Source organism: Epinephelus lanceolatus, chromosome 11 (genome assembly GCF_041903045.1).
Source record: "Epinephelus lanceolatus isolate andai-2023 chromosome 11, ASM4190304v1, whole genome shotgun sequence".
Classification (NCBI taxonomy): domain Eukaryota; kingdom Metazoa; phylum Chordata; class Actinopteri; order Perciformes; family Serranidae; genus Epinephelus; species Epinephelus lanceolatus.
This window is the reverse complement of record NC_135744.1, coordinates 32,703,756-32,719,219: the sequence shown is the minus strand read 5'-3', so window position 1 is coordinate 32,719,219 and position 15,464 is coordinate 32,703,756. Positions and strand designations below refer to the sequence as shown.

General features: G+C 40.2%; 2 protein-coding genes across 2 annotated transcripts; one reads left to right on the top strand and one right to left on the bottom strand.

Annotated features, from left to right (window-relative positions):
• The first annotated feature begins 2,844 nt into the window (after positions 1-2,844).
• On the top strand, positions 2,845-8,144 carry il12bb (interleukin 12B, b). The gene is made up of 9 exons (XM_033651266.2): positions 2,845-2,994; positions 5,082-5,175; positions 5,315-5,416; positions 5,522-5,704; positions 6,784-6,889; positions 6,992-7,161; positions 7,309-7,469; positions 7,565-7,683; positions 7,784-8,144. Exons 1-9 carry the CDS (start codon positions 2,893-2,895, stop codon positions 7,809-7,811), a joined length of 1,065 nt encoding a protein of 354 aa, XP_033507157.2. The 5' UTR covers positions 2,845-2,892; the 3' UTR covers positions 7,812-8,144.
• A 119-nt stretch (positions 8,145-8,263) lies between these two features.
• ublcp1 (ubiquitin-like domain containing CTD phosphatase 1) lies at positions 8,264-14,522 on the bottom strand. The gene is made up of 11 exons (XM_033636860.2): positions 14,381-14,522; positions 13,751-14,038; positions 13,260-13,351; positions 12,348-12,433; positions 12,128-12,243; positions 11,663-11,761; positions 11,056-11,093; positions 10,772-10,870; positions 10,456-10,572; positions 10,227-10,354; positions 8,264-9,962 (listed from the first exon to the last, which is right to left on the bottom strand). Exons 2-11 carry the CDS (start codon positions 13,902-13,904, stop codon positions 9,935-9,937), a joined length of 957 nt encoding a protein of 318 aa, XP_033492751.1. The 5' UTR covers positions 13,905-14,038; positions 14,381-14,522; the 3' UTR covers positions 8,264-9,934.
• Positions 14,523-15,464: the final 942 nt, after the last annotated feature.

Here is a 15,464-nt window from a genome sequence, read left to right as displayed (position 1 = left end):
TCTTAGCTGACAGGAGTGGCACCCAGTGTGGTCTTCTGCTGTTGTAGCCCATCTTATTGCTATCAGAGTTACTGTTGCCTTTCTATCATCTTGAGCCAGTCTGGCCATTCTCCTCTGACCTCTGGCATCAACAAGGCATTTTCGCCCAGAGAACTGCCGCTTACTGGATATTTTCTCTTTTTCAGACCATCCTCTGTAAACCCTAGAGATGGTGGTGGTGAAAATGCCAGTGGATCAGCAGTTTCTGAAATACTCAGACCAGCCCGTCTGGCACCAACAACCATGCCATGGTTAAACTCACTTAAATCACCTTTCTTTCCCATTCTGTTGCTCGGTTTGAACTTCAGCAGGTCATCTTGACCATGTCTACATGCCTAAATGCATCAAGTTGCTGCCACGTGATTAGCTCATTAGCTATTTGCACTAACAAGCAGTTAAACAGGTGTACCTAATAAAGTGGCTGGTGAACGTATGCTCTTGCAATATCGATTTACAGTCTCAAAGACTTTCAATGCAGGTTTGTGGCTGGTAATCACTGTTTAAAAGGCTGAAAATTGCAGTTATCTGTGGTATCTTGGGGCACAGTGTCGTACGAGAATCATGTCATTCACTCTAATTCAGACCAGACAAAATTAACTTATCTAAGATTAAGATTTATCTTTCTTGCTTGGAGTTAGAGATTGACACCACTTTCATGTCGTTACAGTAAATATGAAGCTGTAACAAGCAGCCAGATAGCTTAGCTTAGCATTACGACTGGAATCGGGAACAGCTTGCCTGGATCTGTACATAGGAATAAGGGTAAGGCTACCTGCACCTCTGACACTAACTAATCAGCGCAGAATATCTTGTTTGTTTTTTCCATACATAAACAGAAATGTTAAAATGGCAGGTTGTGGGTTTTTTGTGCTAGAACAATTTCTTACTGTCAACAGGCCACTATAGGAGAAACCTCAGGATGATACCAGCCAGGGTAAGTAATAGTCCCAACACATACAGCTCAAATGAGCTAGTGGGTGGATTTTGTTACCTTTCGGACAGAGCCAGGCTCGCTGTTTCCCTCTACTTCCAGTCTTATTGCTAAGCTACGCTAACCATAAAAAGTACAATCAATCTAAAATTAAAACTATTCCTTAAAAAACCCTTAATCGATATATATCAGCTGACAAATATACCGATAAATCCACAATAAGCTAATATTAGTCATCAATAATATCAAAGCTGATTTAATCTTGCTCTTCCTTAAACAGCATTAAGCAGAACAGTCTCCATTTTCCTCTCTCATTTCCTTATTTCACCTTCCTTCTTTTAAAGCTGCTCATTCCCACCAGGCAGAACATGAAAAATTCCTTGAAAAGAACACAGTGATGCAAAGAGGCCATCCAAAGAGAGCAGAAGCTGCTATAAGCTTTGTGTTTGAAGTGCTGTCGTCTGGTATTCCCAAATGTGGAAACGTCATTCAGCCATCAATGGAATGAGGAAGGAACTAACTGGTCTGCTAACAATCCGTTGTGTTAACTTCTGTAAAGAAATGTCCTTAGAATTAAAGTAGAGGAAGAAGGAGCGCTAATGGTCTGTTTTCATGCTATTAGACGTGAAAGGTCAGGCTGTACGTGAGTGATGGGTAGAGGGGAAGTGGACAGAAGGTCAGTGTGGTATTAAATCTCCAGTACACCACAACTGTGGCTTTTTTTGTAAAATAACTCGATACATCACACCTGGTCTCAAAATGTTATTTCCTCTGTTTTGAGACACTCCAAACATTTGATAGTTTTATTGGTTTGGGGGAGGTTTGTTGGAAGTTTCCTTGATTTGTGAAATGTTTAATATGCGACAGGTATATGCTATCAGAGTAGGTGAAATTAAATGGCAGTTGTATGCAACATACAAGTAAAACTATGACTATATAAATACAACAGTGATTTAGTTCGAAAGCAAAGAGCACACCAGCCTTGAGCAATAGTCATCTATCACCTTTTTTTTCAAAGGGCACAGCAATGTTGAATCAAAAGGAACCTCTATAACTATAATTAAGCTGGAGGTGTACTTATAGGAAATTGTCTGCTGGCTATCATTACACATACTAGACCTGCGCTGGCATGGTTGAATGTTAGTGGTTAAAATGAGAGTAGAATGAATAATGGAAAGTCCTCCTGAAATCATTATACTCTGTACAGGTAACTCCCCAAATGAGTTACTTAAACATTTAGTTTTTCACCAAACAACATTTTATTCACCAACCTGATTCATGAAGTCATCCATGGGACTTCACTTATAAAAGTTTCATTTTATCCCAGTGACTCTATTCTCTTTTCCACTTAAATTGTTCTATCATCACTGACACTTTTGCTTTCTTGCTCTTGTTCCTGAGAACTCTCATGACCATTTCCCAAGGTACCTGTTTCAGTTACCATTCACCATCACACAGCGTCATGTGCAAACACTTGAGCTTATCCAGTTCCCTTTCCCAGAGGTTTCTGTGTTTTTTCTTGTCCCTGACTTCCTCCACAATGGTCAGTGTGGGTGAAAATTTTACAATGGAATATAGTATCTTATGAATTGTACTTTTGTCCTCAGCTATTGTCATTTTCCACATGACTGCATAAACTGGGCTAAAGAAATGATGAAGAGTCAGGTGTAAAACTGTTGAACTGAATTGTTCCTTTGTTTCTTATTCACTACAAATTGTCCTGTGTGGGGTTTCCACCGGTGGACTAGATCATGATTTACTTAATCACCCTTGCATTCTCAGGTAATAAATCACACACATAGTGATCCTTGCTCATACACACTCACATGCACACACATACACGCACACACAGGGCACTTCCTTTTCTGGGGTTTTCACCGTCTGCTTCGGTCCTATATAAATACTAGCAGCATGCTGAGTTCATGCAGACAAACTCAACACATACTCTGCACAGCCTTCGCACCTCTCCGGCATCCTTATCAGATCAGCCTTGTGAAAATTTTGGATCAAGTCCAGTTGTTAAGGTAAGTCATCCTTCCTTTTTGTGTTTCCTCCGGCACTTTATTCAGTAAATATTTATTCTAATATGGTGAGGTTAACTCCTTTTCCTAACATGGGACTCTTTTAAAGCTCCAGTGTGTAGGATTCAGGTGCGTGTATGGGTAAAATAAAGAAATAATTTTTCATGACTGTTTTCATTAATTTAGATTTACCTCTAACTAAGAGCTGCTGTGTTATCTGAGAAGGAGCTGTTTATATCTACATACAGTAGCCCAGAATGGACAAAGCAAACACTGGCTCTAGATAGGACCTCACCGCTGCCACTAAATTCTACACACTAGACCTTTAAGTTAGAACTTCATTGACAGAAACTGGCAGATTGTTGATATGAAATGAAAAATTCAATCCAGTCTTAACTTAAACACAACAGAATTTGACAATTGTCTCATTCAGCAGGAACACATTTCCTTACAGCATCATCAGACCTACTTTTACTCTAGAAGTACTCACTTACATGCCTCACTTCTCCCAAGAAGGTTTTGCAAAATGAGTCTGAGGGGCCGCAAGATGCTTGAGAGCAAATTAACCGTGCCACGCGTTTTGTTTTTTTGTACATCACTGTCTAATTTAACTTCTTCAGCATCCTAAGAAATTATTCAGATTAACAAAGAAATTTGGGTAAACTCGTCACACCTTGTGGGTACACACAACAGTACAGAGAGGTCGCAAGCAGACATTGCTTCACTTTAATGGTCATGGGCAAAAAGGTTACTGCTTTATTTGAGTATTTCCATTTTGGAATATTTTTTCACATTTTGGAGAAAAGTATCATACTCTTTCCCCCACTGCATTTATTTTAGGATTGTAGTTACTTGTCACTTTTCAGATATATAGAATGTAATCCTACTATATAATGATGAAAACTCTGTCTGTGGGTGTGTGTCTGTTCCACATTTTTCTCCTCACTGACTTGGTCAATCCGTGTGAAATTTGGTACAGTGGTAGAGGGTCATGGGAGGATGCGGATGAAGCAATATTACATCAATTGGCTAAAGGGGGGCGCTATAGCAACCGATTGAAATTGCAAACTTTGAATGGGCATATCTCATGCCCAGTATGTCATAGAGACATGAAACTTTGCACAGAGATGCCTCTCCTCATGAGGAACAAATTTGCCTCAAGAACCCGTAACTTCATGTATAGTTTTTCCGCCATTTTGAATTTTTTGAAAAACACTTAAAATCAATCTCTTCCTAGGAAGTTTGACCGATCTGCATGAAACTGGGTGAACATAATCTAGGGACCAATATCTAAAGTACCCTCTTGGCAAAAGTTGGAAAACTTACTAAAACTGAGCTTCTATAAGGCAATGAATATTGCGGAGGGCGTGGCTCATCACATAAAGGTGTATAACATCTCAAGGGTTTCACCGATCACCACGCAACTTTGTAGGCGTATGACCACACATAATCTGAGGGGACCCCTCCATTATTGACCCCATCAAACAAAATGGGGGCGCTAGAGAGCTAATTTCTTATCTAGGCCTAACTGCCATATTGATTTTTACTAAACTTGGTAGATATGTAGAACAGGACGCCTCAAGGTGACTGGAGAAATTAAGTAATTTAACTCTGATTGGCAACTGGGTGGCGCTATAACAACAGAAAAATGCTTAAAAATGGCTAAAATGCGACCGATTGCTGTCAGTCAGTCATTCTGTCTGTCCCACGTTTTCCTACTCACTGATGTGGTCAATCTATGTGAAACTGCACATAGGCATTGAGGATTGGCATAGGTAGAAGGTGACAAAGCTACCAATGGGTATGGACTAGCTTTTATAACTAAGGAAAATACTCTTGTCACAACTGGATAGTCCTGCTGGCCGCTCTATTTCAGGGGAGTTTTTTGTCATCATATTTACGCCTCATATTGAAGAGTGACAGTCTTATAAGTTTTAAGCAAATATGCCTCCCTCTGCTAATGTACACGCCCCACAATGAATAACCGGTAATAAAAAGAAAATAAGTTTGGTTCCAGTAAAGTGGATTTTTACTCTTGACTCTTGACTTGACAGTCCCTGTACTTCGCTAACTTGTGTCTTTTCTTCCAGATGCGTTCATTGATTCTTATGGTCCTATGTGCTGGACTGTGCTACGCCAGCTCTGACAGCAGCCAAGACAATGTAGAGACACTAATGCATAATGGTTGGTAACTCCTCCTTTCTCTATTGGATAGTCCATTCTCTTGCTTTGTCTCTTCACCTCACACACAGTAAATGTTGATTCAAGCAAGTCTGTGTATATAATATAGTATGTGATTGTTTCTTGTCTATGATTTAACTAGTTCTGGTCCTGAGGGTGCCTTATGGTCAGGGCACCAGGGAATATGTTCGCCTGAGCTGTGGAGAAGCGTATGAAAACCAGCCTGTGGTTTGGAAGAAAGACGGTAAATAAACAGTTTCTGATACAACACAATATATGTGATACAATTTTTTTCTGGCATTTTAAAGCATCATTGTTACATCGACCCATGTCCTTGTCCTTGTCTCAGGCGAGGAGCTGGAGACACCTTTGCAAGGGAACCAGGTCGAGGTTCTGGTGGAGGAGATGAATGGAGGAAACTACACTTGTCACCGCGGGTCAGACGGAGAATACCTCAACCACACTGTGATCCTGGTCCAACTAGACCCAGACAACAGGACTGTCATACTGGAAGAAAAATCCCCTGGAAAGGGTGAGATAAGACAGATGGAGGGAGCAAGGAAGGAAGAGAACAAAGAAGGCACACACTGAGAGAAAAGACAAACAGAGAGAGATAACGATTTTTTTTGTGTGTAACTGGACCTGGCCAAAAGTATTTCACTGCAGGAGACATAGGATATATGTCAGTGAAGGGCTGAGATAAGACAGATAGTGGGAGAGGGAGATAAGATGGGGAACAAATAGACAGAGGCTGTTGCCCAAAAGCACACAAAACTCAAAAGATAAGATGAATGGTGGGGCACATGTAAAGAGAAACTCAATTAGAGTAGAGGAATGATGTGACAGGAGGATACAACTGGACAGGAAGAGGGGAAAAAGTATGAGACAACATGACTGTGACAAAGGGAGTGGGGAGGAAACATTAAAAAGAGAGGGAAAGGACGACAGTACTGTGTCTTTGCTAAATTCATGGTTATGCTTTGATATAATTGCCATAGCATAAACAAACCACACCAGGGCTGACACAATGGGCAGGTTTTATGCCATACCCAAACACATATTGTTAGTCCTAGTCACAAACTTGTTGCCACTGGTCCGCAAAAGTATCTTGTTTCCCAGATAAAATCTTTTCGTTTTTGCTTTACTGAAGAAATTATGACATTTTAAAAGTTTTTTTGTCACTTCTCACTTCTTGCAATTTGTGAGAAGTGACAAAAAAACTTTTTAAATTATGACATTTTAAAAGTTTTTTTGTCACTTCTCACAAATTGCAAGAACCTGTGAAAGCTATAAAAGCTTTGGGACTGTTTGTACTGAAAGACATCATCCTTTCTCCTGTTTTGTGCCATAAGGCGACGCTTTTTGTGCCTGATTTGATGGCACAAAATGTGAAATGTAGTGAAGAGGCTGATATCTCAGTCGGCTTGTTCGCAGTGATTATTATTACTATCGTGACATTAATCTTGCAGTGATTTATTGATGTTATAATGGAGGGACCTTCAAAAGAAAGTGCTCTTAAACGCAAACGCTGGAGATAAATTGCTTACAAGATCATTAAACACAAAGGGAGGCAGAGATGCAGAGTGCTCAACAGTGTTTCTGTTCCTCCAGGTCACATCCACTGCTCAGCACCCAACTATAAAGGCTCCTTCCACTGCACCTGGAAAAGAACAGCGTCCAGATCCAACGCTGCTGTGCTCCTGGTGAAGGCAGAACGGTGAGGACAAAATCTAATGTCTCATGCAAAATCAGGAACAGATCAAGCACTCTGCATCCTGTTCTAGATAGTATTTTACCAACCATTTTGTCTTCAAACTAGTAATTCGGAAACGATTGCCTGTGAGCTGGATGCTGATGGATCAGGGATTCGCTGCCAGGATGCCAGCTGCCCATACAAAGAGGAACAGCACCAGATCTCCCTCACCATCTACATACACATCGACTCTCGCCTTGAGGCATACACAAAGGCTTTCTACCTGAGAGAGATTGGTAAGTGGTTGTATATCTGGTAGTCTGAGTTATGAGGCCTTATTTTCATCCATCCATCCTTAAAACCGTCTATCTGGTATTGCCTACTGTTGCAATCCTTCTACATCCTCCTCACTATACTGTTTCCCTCCCCTCCTCCCCGTCTAGTGAGGCCAGAGGCACTCCCTAACCTGCGCATCAGTAACGGGAAGGTGTTCAGCTGGAGCTACCCCGACTCCTGGGAGAAGCCCTGCACCTACTTTGGCCTGCAGTTCCAGGTCAAGGTGGTCCAGAAAGGACTTTCCTGTCACAGTGAAACACACATATTGGTAATTAACACATGCATGATGTAGATCAGATTCACACTTGCTGACTTCCAGTTAAACCGCATTGTCTTTAATGTGTCGTCTGTTCTCTTGTGCAGCTGAACACCACTCAGGAGACAAAGTACGAGGTCAACGTCAAACACAATAAGTATGTTTTCTGTGTGCGAGCTCAGGACAAATACACCAATGGGCCATTTAGCCACTGGAGCCACTGCACGTAAGTTTATTACTTGGACCACTGGGAATAAGAACACCAAGTCATGTATCCAACATTGATATAATCCATATTGTTTTATTCCAATCTGTCCTACCTCCAGGGTGGATAAAAATACCGTGGAGTGCTAACTTCTTTCACTGGACTGCAGCCATGAATGAAGGAAGAACACAAGGATGCAAGACAACATCTCTCTAACTCCCTTTTTTAAAAATATTTCAACATTTTTAAAGCAATGCACAAAAAGCTGTGCTGTGCTTTAGGGGTGAATGTCAACCTGTACAGTATTTATTGATCACTCATTTAAGTTGTCTGTATGGAACTACATTATATTGTTAAAACTATTAGTTGTGATACGACTGAAATCAACTCATTTCTTTATGCCCTTTGTAACTTTTATTTATAAAACTCTTGCAGAATTGTTGTTAAAATGATTAACATTTCATAATAAATTGATGAACATATTACTTGACTGCACCTCATTTTTTCTAACATCTCAGTGGCTTTTATTGTAAAAGATACCAATATTTGCAGGTCATTAATCATTTTAAATGACTTAAAGAACAATGGACGACACAGGCAGTTTAGGTACAAAAGAAGGTTTATTGTCATATTTACAGCCAGGATGTCAGGGACGTGATTAGGAAAACACAAAAAGGCAGATCTCAAGTAATTATCTCAAGAAATGAAAAGGAGTTGAATGTCCGAGGGAGCTGTAAACCCGACAAAATCTGGAAAAAAAAAATCACATCCCTGATGTTTCCAAAAGCTCCAGGTGCTACTTGTTCATATGGTAGGACACCCCTTCCCCCGACACTTCCCCTTCTTCATCCATAACTTAAAATCAACGCTGACAATAAGTGCAGACATAGTTTCATTAATGGAGCAGCTACCAAAAAACAAAAAACAAACAAACAAAAAAAACTGACAATGCACATATTGTGCTGTCAGTTTCTTGCACCTATCACCATCCCTCATCCCAACTTTGTTCATAAACATTTAGATTTCCCTAAACAACTCTAAACAAAACATGTACTAAAGAATTCTGTATCCCAAAATACAGTACCAATCCTTTGCATGTAACTGAGTGTGTGCGTCCAGCAATGCAACAAAGCTGGAACAGAAAAACATTAATACATTTCTGGGCAAAATATGCACACACACCCATCCACCCATGGAAAACTGACTGTCTGTGTGCCTACAGTATGTACAGTACATGTACGACATCCTCCAGCCCGCAGGCCTGTGTCCAGTGACCCCTGCATACAGGAAGTTCTCCAAAACACGCACGACAGTCGACTGTTTTGATTAAAGTATTTTCGCTACAACCTGTCTCAATCTCTGCGGCTGTTAGTGTCACAGTAGCTCTGAGGATGAGGATTATTGCATATTATTTATTACTATATTATTACGTCAAATTGTGTAGATTGCAGGCATCAGTCTGATGCTTAAGGACACATTTTATTATTCCAATTTGTCACTTCAGTAAAACATATTAATTCCTGTTGAATTTCACCTTTAATTATGTCTTTCTCATACATGTAAATTTAAGTGTTTCGGCTTTTCGATGGTTAGTCTCAGTCTCCAGAATTTGCAATATGTAACATCTCAACTTTGTACAGGGGTGGGGGACACCACATATTGACCTTTACCATAGTTATTATATTTGTATCTATTTTCACTTGCTTGGTATTGCAGAGAGGCTTGATAGTCAGAGCAAAGTGTGCCGCCTTTTTGTGGAAGACAAGCAACTTCACGCTACCTATAAAGTAAAAATACTGTAAACCCCATCCATATGAAGACCAAGCAGATTCAGAATGTTGCAAATTAGTTCATCAGACTTCAAGATGTATTTTAGACGCCTGACTGAAGTAGGTATGTTGAAATTTGTGGGTCAAGGTGGCTCGTGGCATGTGGCCTCAAACCTGGGAGCACACATGTATTTTATTAAAAGATGGGTGGTGACTGTTGTTATTATTGTAATAAATGCAAAAAAACAATGTGCGAGATTTGGGAAAAAACATGCAAATATGTAAATTGGGAAGCCCATCTCAGTCCTGAGCTTTTGAATGTTGGTGGCTGCAGGGTTAGTGTGGGATTTGTAGTAAGGTTTGTAATAAAGGGCTTGTAACAGCCAAGTTTGTGTGTGTGTGTGTGTGTGTGTGTGTGTGTGAGAGAGAGAGAGAGAGAGAGAGATCTGGATGATAGGATGGTAGTGTCCAGCCCCAGATTTTGCAGAGGATGTCATCCCTCCTCAGTGATGCTGCCTCTTAGATAGGTACCTAAACACAAACACACACACACACACAGTCAGTACACATAACACTAATATACTTGTTCCATATTTTAGATAGATTTTGGTGAATTTATATGGATTTCAAACAGTGTGTGTGCCCTTGAGTGTATGTTAAGCTACAGTAGCTACTTTGGCATATTTGTTTTCATTATTATTTTGTTGTATTAGGAAGTTCTGACAGGTGCTACAAGCATAATGTCACTACGACTATACAATCATCCTTATGATTGTTTAGCATGTGTGTACCTACCTCTCCCAGTGTTTGTGGTTGAGTCCACTGAAGTCATCAAGTTTGGCGATTTCTTTTAGGTACTGAGCCAGTTTATACAGCTCCCTGTCCTTCTCTCTGTTAAGGTGAGCCTTCATGAAAGGTCGGATCTAACACACACACACACACACACACACACACACGATAAAACTCAGCAAAACATGCGCATGATGCTGAGGTCAAAATAACAATTATGGTGGCGGCTGCCTACCTTTAGTCCATTCTGTGGGTTCATAAGGAAGTTTCGTCCTATGTCATCAAACATAATGGTGTTCTTCCTGTTGTAAAATTCTCCGTACTTCCCCCATATCACACCCAGCGGCTTCACCTGGACACGCAGATACAGCACAAATAAAGGTACAATCCCTTACTGAGATGTAAACAAACAAACAAACAAACAAAAAGCCCACCATGCTACTCCACGACTAAATATGAGTATAAATGCTTTCCTCTGCTGTAAAAGAATTAGTAATGTGTAACTGCAGCAGTGAAACAGGCCAGTATCTTCAGCTGCGTGTAGTACCAACCTCCACGACCCCTCTCTTTGGGGTATGTACCGTGATCATTGCTGCACTGTCCAACATGAATGTAATCTTGTAGTTAGGGTTGTCTGTCACTCCCAGCTCCTACACACACACACACACACACACAGAGGCAGTGGTGTTACATTTTGTTCCCCTTTAAATACAAATACTGTGGTTTAAATTGATTAACACTGCCACCTTTAGGCAAAAAGGGGTACAAGACAGTAATGGAAGCAGAAGTGTAGCTTCACCAACACCACCAAAAAGAACACAAGTGGAGCACTTACTTTCATTTTGGCATCAATCCACTTCATACTTGTAGCAGCTGAGGAGAGAAAGCACATGTGTAAGATAAATAAAAAGCCTAAAAATACCTTTAAAACTGTTTTACAGTAAACGATGCATCCTTACAGTAACGCAGCCATATAATAATATAAGAAATATTTCAACAACTATATCCCTCTACTTATCTGGAGAAATGCATGCCTTAAGAGACTACCTTTGATAATTTCTCTTATTCTTGATGAACTGAAGTAAACTACATTTTAAGTCTTCGGCGTAAATATTCTCTAGTACCGACAAGAAGCACACCTGCACTGTTCATGCTAAGTGTTGTAAATAGTATGATTGATATGATGAAAATGGATGTGTTTGGGAAGTAATGAACATATGACTGGATGAATGAGACTTGAATTATCCTGCATCAGTTGTGTGAGAGTTTGTAAACAGATCTTTTTGTCCGTTTTTGGATTCTTCGTTCACCGGAGGCAAACCAAAAAAAGCAAAGTTTCATTCCCAAGTTCAACGTAACACAAGGTGAGTAAGTAATATACAAATGATCACTGGGAGGGCGTCAAGTATTCCTTTAAGAAGAAGATAAAAGAGAATACATACACCAAATGACAATGTCATAGTCCTCGTAGGCTGATGTCAGAAACTCGTGAAGGTATGGTCTCATCAGCTCCTGACCCGTTTCTGCACACGACTTGTGATCTAAACACATATAGGATGCAAACATCAATGCAAAGGTCCTAGATTAAAGTAGCAACTGACAGGCTGACAGACAGTGACTGATTTACAGAAGGAGCCGTCAACATTAAAGAATCCGTCAACATTTTAGATTTGTTCATAAAAGTGTTGACCCTGTGAACTTCTCTGAGATTGAACCCAACATATGCATGTGCACACATGAAGAGAGGTAACAGGGGAGACACAGTATTAAAGTGAATGTTTTGTAACGTGCAGTTAGAGTTAACACAGAGTGGTCGCTATATGCATGCTATGATTTAACAAGCCACACAGTCAGCGGTTTCCCAGTCATGTTCCTAAAGAGCAAATGATGATGTCACTGTAACTCACCAAACAGTGTGTAGTCCACATCCAGGACCAGAAGCCTCTTGCCTTCTCTGGGAGGGTTCATCTCCTCCACCTTATAGTCTTTCACTCGGCGGGCAATCTTAGCCAGGTTCTCCTCTCTGGAGACACAGAACAACAATTGTTTGATATATTTACTCACGTCCTCTAGCAAATTTTATCTTACCTCTATACAGACACATATAAATCTCACAACATTTCTTACCTGTTTTCCACTTCAATGACCTCCTCCTCGATGTCAAAATCATTGACCACATCATCATTCTCTGGGGGAGGGGCTAAAACCTCTTCCTGCACAAAATGAAACACATGCATGTTTAAAGTGGCCAAATGAAACTTTTAAAGGGAAACTACGCCTATTTTGAAAATTTATGCATGTTGTTTCATGGGTCTAAGACAGTCCAAAAGTATTAATAAACGTGGCCAACCCAAATCCAAATGCTAGAGTGCTAAAACTCAAATGTGTTATGTCATAGGGTATAAAGTCTGGCGCTGCTCCACAGACAATGAATTGGGATAGATAGATAGATAGATAGATAGATAGATAGATAGATAGATAGATAGCACTTTATTGATCCCAAAGATGTTCTAGATGACACTGAGAGCACCCAGGGGGATGTTCTGAGGGTACAGTTTCTGTTTTAGAACTGAGAACATTAAAAAAGAAGACAAACGTGGTGTGGGTCCACAAAATCAGGCTCCCATCATGGTCTATGGTGCAGCTCCAGACTTTATGCCCAATGACAGCACAGGTTTGAGACTTACTTCTCTGGTTTCTAGCTTTAAGAGGGCAGCACAATTTCACCAATATTTATTGAACTTTCCAAGGCCATGGAAAAAACGTAGTGGAGTTCCTAATTTAGGTGGTGTTCCCACAGTAAATAAGCAAATGTTAGGACTTCAGATGTCAGAGAGCAATCAGATCATCACCCAACCAACCACTAACTGACCACAGTTAGGGACCCAGTATCTTAAATAACAAGCAAGAAAACTTGCTTAGATTGTCTCTCTTTCAATGACTACCATGTTTGATAAAACTGCAAATTAGCCGATCACTCAGGCACATAGCCAGTTGACTGAGCAACTTGTCCTCTAGCCATAAACATCTACCACCTACCAGACTCTCCTCTCTAGTGCCCATCATCATGATCTTAGTGTTAGGCTTCAGCTTCAGAGAGCCCAGCTTCACCTCATCCTCTGCAGGTTTACCTAGAAGCAGGAATGAAAAAGAGAAAGAACAGAAGAAGAGTGGAATTCAATTAGCTAAAAACACCACATAAAACAGAAATCACTGATGAACTATTGTGACAGATGGATTAAATTGACACTCAAGCAGGTAACAGACCAATAAATTGATATGTTTGTACATGTAAAACATCTGCTAATTATGAATATGGATTGACATGGCCAAAGCCTAGGGCAATGTAGGGGTGAATTTTTTTGATCAGAAGCTTATTTCAGAAGAGGAGACGTTTCTTATGTGTAGTTACAAAAATGCAAAGGCACAAAGGGAAATAAAGTCCCAAAATCTTGTCCACCTGGTTTGGATATCATACTGCTTTACCTACACTAGCTCCCCCAGGTATAACAGACGTGATGCCCTCTCACCTTTGACCTTGAGTCCCAGTAGTTTCTGTCTCTCTGGCAGCACCCCAGTCAAGGTCTTAATGGACTGTTTCAGGTCCATCACTGTGTCCTCCTCAGACAGAGAACTGATGGAGTACTCCTGACCTCCCCACTTTATGATCACTGATACTGACATGGCACACACGAGCTCTTCACACACATAAACACACTCAGCTGCAGCTGGAGTCGGGTATGCACGCGCACAGACGGGTGCACACACTTTCAAGCTAAAGAAATTCCAGCTACAGCATCAAACATGCACACGCACACCTTGCAGAGACAGAGAGAGGGATGGGCAGAGTAACAGGAGAGGTGTCAGGATGCCACACTGGAACTGGCAGTAGCTTGAGCCAGACATGGAAAGTAGCTAATAATGACACACAGTGAGCAAAACATGACATCACTATTGTTAAGCATGTGTTGTTTTGGTTGGCTAATTCAAGACACAGCGGCCAAATGCCACCTAATCAGAGCAGACACTTTGACAGTCCCTGATGTTGATATTTTTAGCATGAGATGGCTAACACTGGTTAGCAACAATCTAAACACGCGAGGTAACGAGCCAACTAGCTAACACTAGCTGACTGAGCTACACAGTTCGGGTATCCTTACCTGGTAGAGCAAGCTAACATGTAATGCTCGTTAAACACTGTTTAAAATCGTCCGAAAGTTGAATGAATGAATGAAGTTTGCCGTTCAGTTTCATTCATCGAGTGGCGCACACTATGCTCTTCCTGGCGTCCGGAATCCTACCGGTAGTGGCGTAGGACAAAAAGCTTCGTTACCATAGTGACCATGTTGCTAATAGTTTCCACTTACTTCATGTCATCTAATAAAGACAAGACAAGAAAAAAAAAAGGAAATAAAGAAAATTCAACATTAAGTTTAGCTTATTTTATACTTGTTTGCATTTTTCACATGCAAATAGTTCCTGTAGCCTATGATTAAATTAATATTAGATAATATGATTATTACTGGAGAACTTTTATAGGAAATGCATTTTGCATTAATATAATTTTCCACTGGACAGATACCATTCAATTACAAATCAGCACTAGTAGGCTTGATTGACAGACGGTGCAGAGCATTACAAATGTTTGCTATATTCTAATTGTTTTATTGTTTCCATTTAACACATACTCTGGACATCCTGGAAAATAGCATCTATACAAAATGTATTATCCCAGTGAAATAAATTAATATGAATCCTGTGTGTGTGTGTTGCTTTAACAAATACACAGATATCTGTGGGCACTTAGACGGGGGTCTCTGCCAGTGAATGAGATGGGGTCACATTTTACATGCTGATAAATTGCATGACACGTCATAATTTCTTATTAGAAAGCGTTAATGTGACAGCAGATAATCCCCAAATTGCACTTTGACAATATCAATTTCTAGTACCTTAGTGTTTATTGTTAGATCCCAGTTAGTTATTACTACTCCTCATGCGGTCTACATTAAATATGCAGTATAATGAATATATATTCACTCTTACATTATATACAGTCAATAAAAGCAGTTATAATATAATAAAAACAGGGGAAATGTGCACTAAGCATAACTACACACTGGTTGGTGACTGACCTCAGCCCATCCCAATTTACCTGATCCCATTCATAATTCACAGAAACGAAGAAAGCCAAATATCCTGGCCTAGTATGGAAAATAATACAACATAAAAGCAAAAGTACAT

Excerpts from the sequence above, each read along its gene's own strand:
- ublcp1 (XM_033636860.2), bottom strand. The coding sequence starts at position 13,904 with ATGTCAGTATCAGTGATCATAAAGTGGGGAGGTCAGGAGTACTCCATC. Across the intron at positions 12,244-12,347 it reads GTCATTGAAGTGGAAAACAG|AGAGGAGAACCTGGCTAAGA; the intron begins GTAAGAAATGTT and ends CTGTGTCTCCAG. Across the intron at positions 11,762-12,127 it reads TGTGGACTACACACTGTTTG|ATCACAAGTCGTGTGCAGAA; the intron begins GTGAGTTACAGT and ends ATATGTGTTTAG.
- il12bb (XM_033651266.2), top strand. The coding sequence starts at position 2,893 with ATGCAGACAAACTCAACACATACTCTGCACAGCCTTCGCACCTCTCCG. Across the intron at positions 5,417-5,521 it reads TGTGGTTTGGAAGAAAGACG|GCGAGGAGCTGGAGACACCT; the intron begins GTAAATAAACAG and ends TCCTTGTCTCAG. Across the intron at positions 6,890-6,991 it reads CTCCTGGTGAAGGCAGAACG|TAATTCGGAAACGATTGCCT; the intron begins GTGAGGACAAAA and ends TCTTCAAACTAG.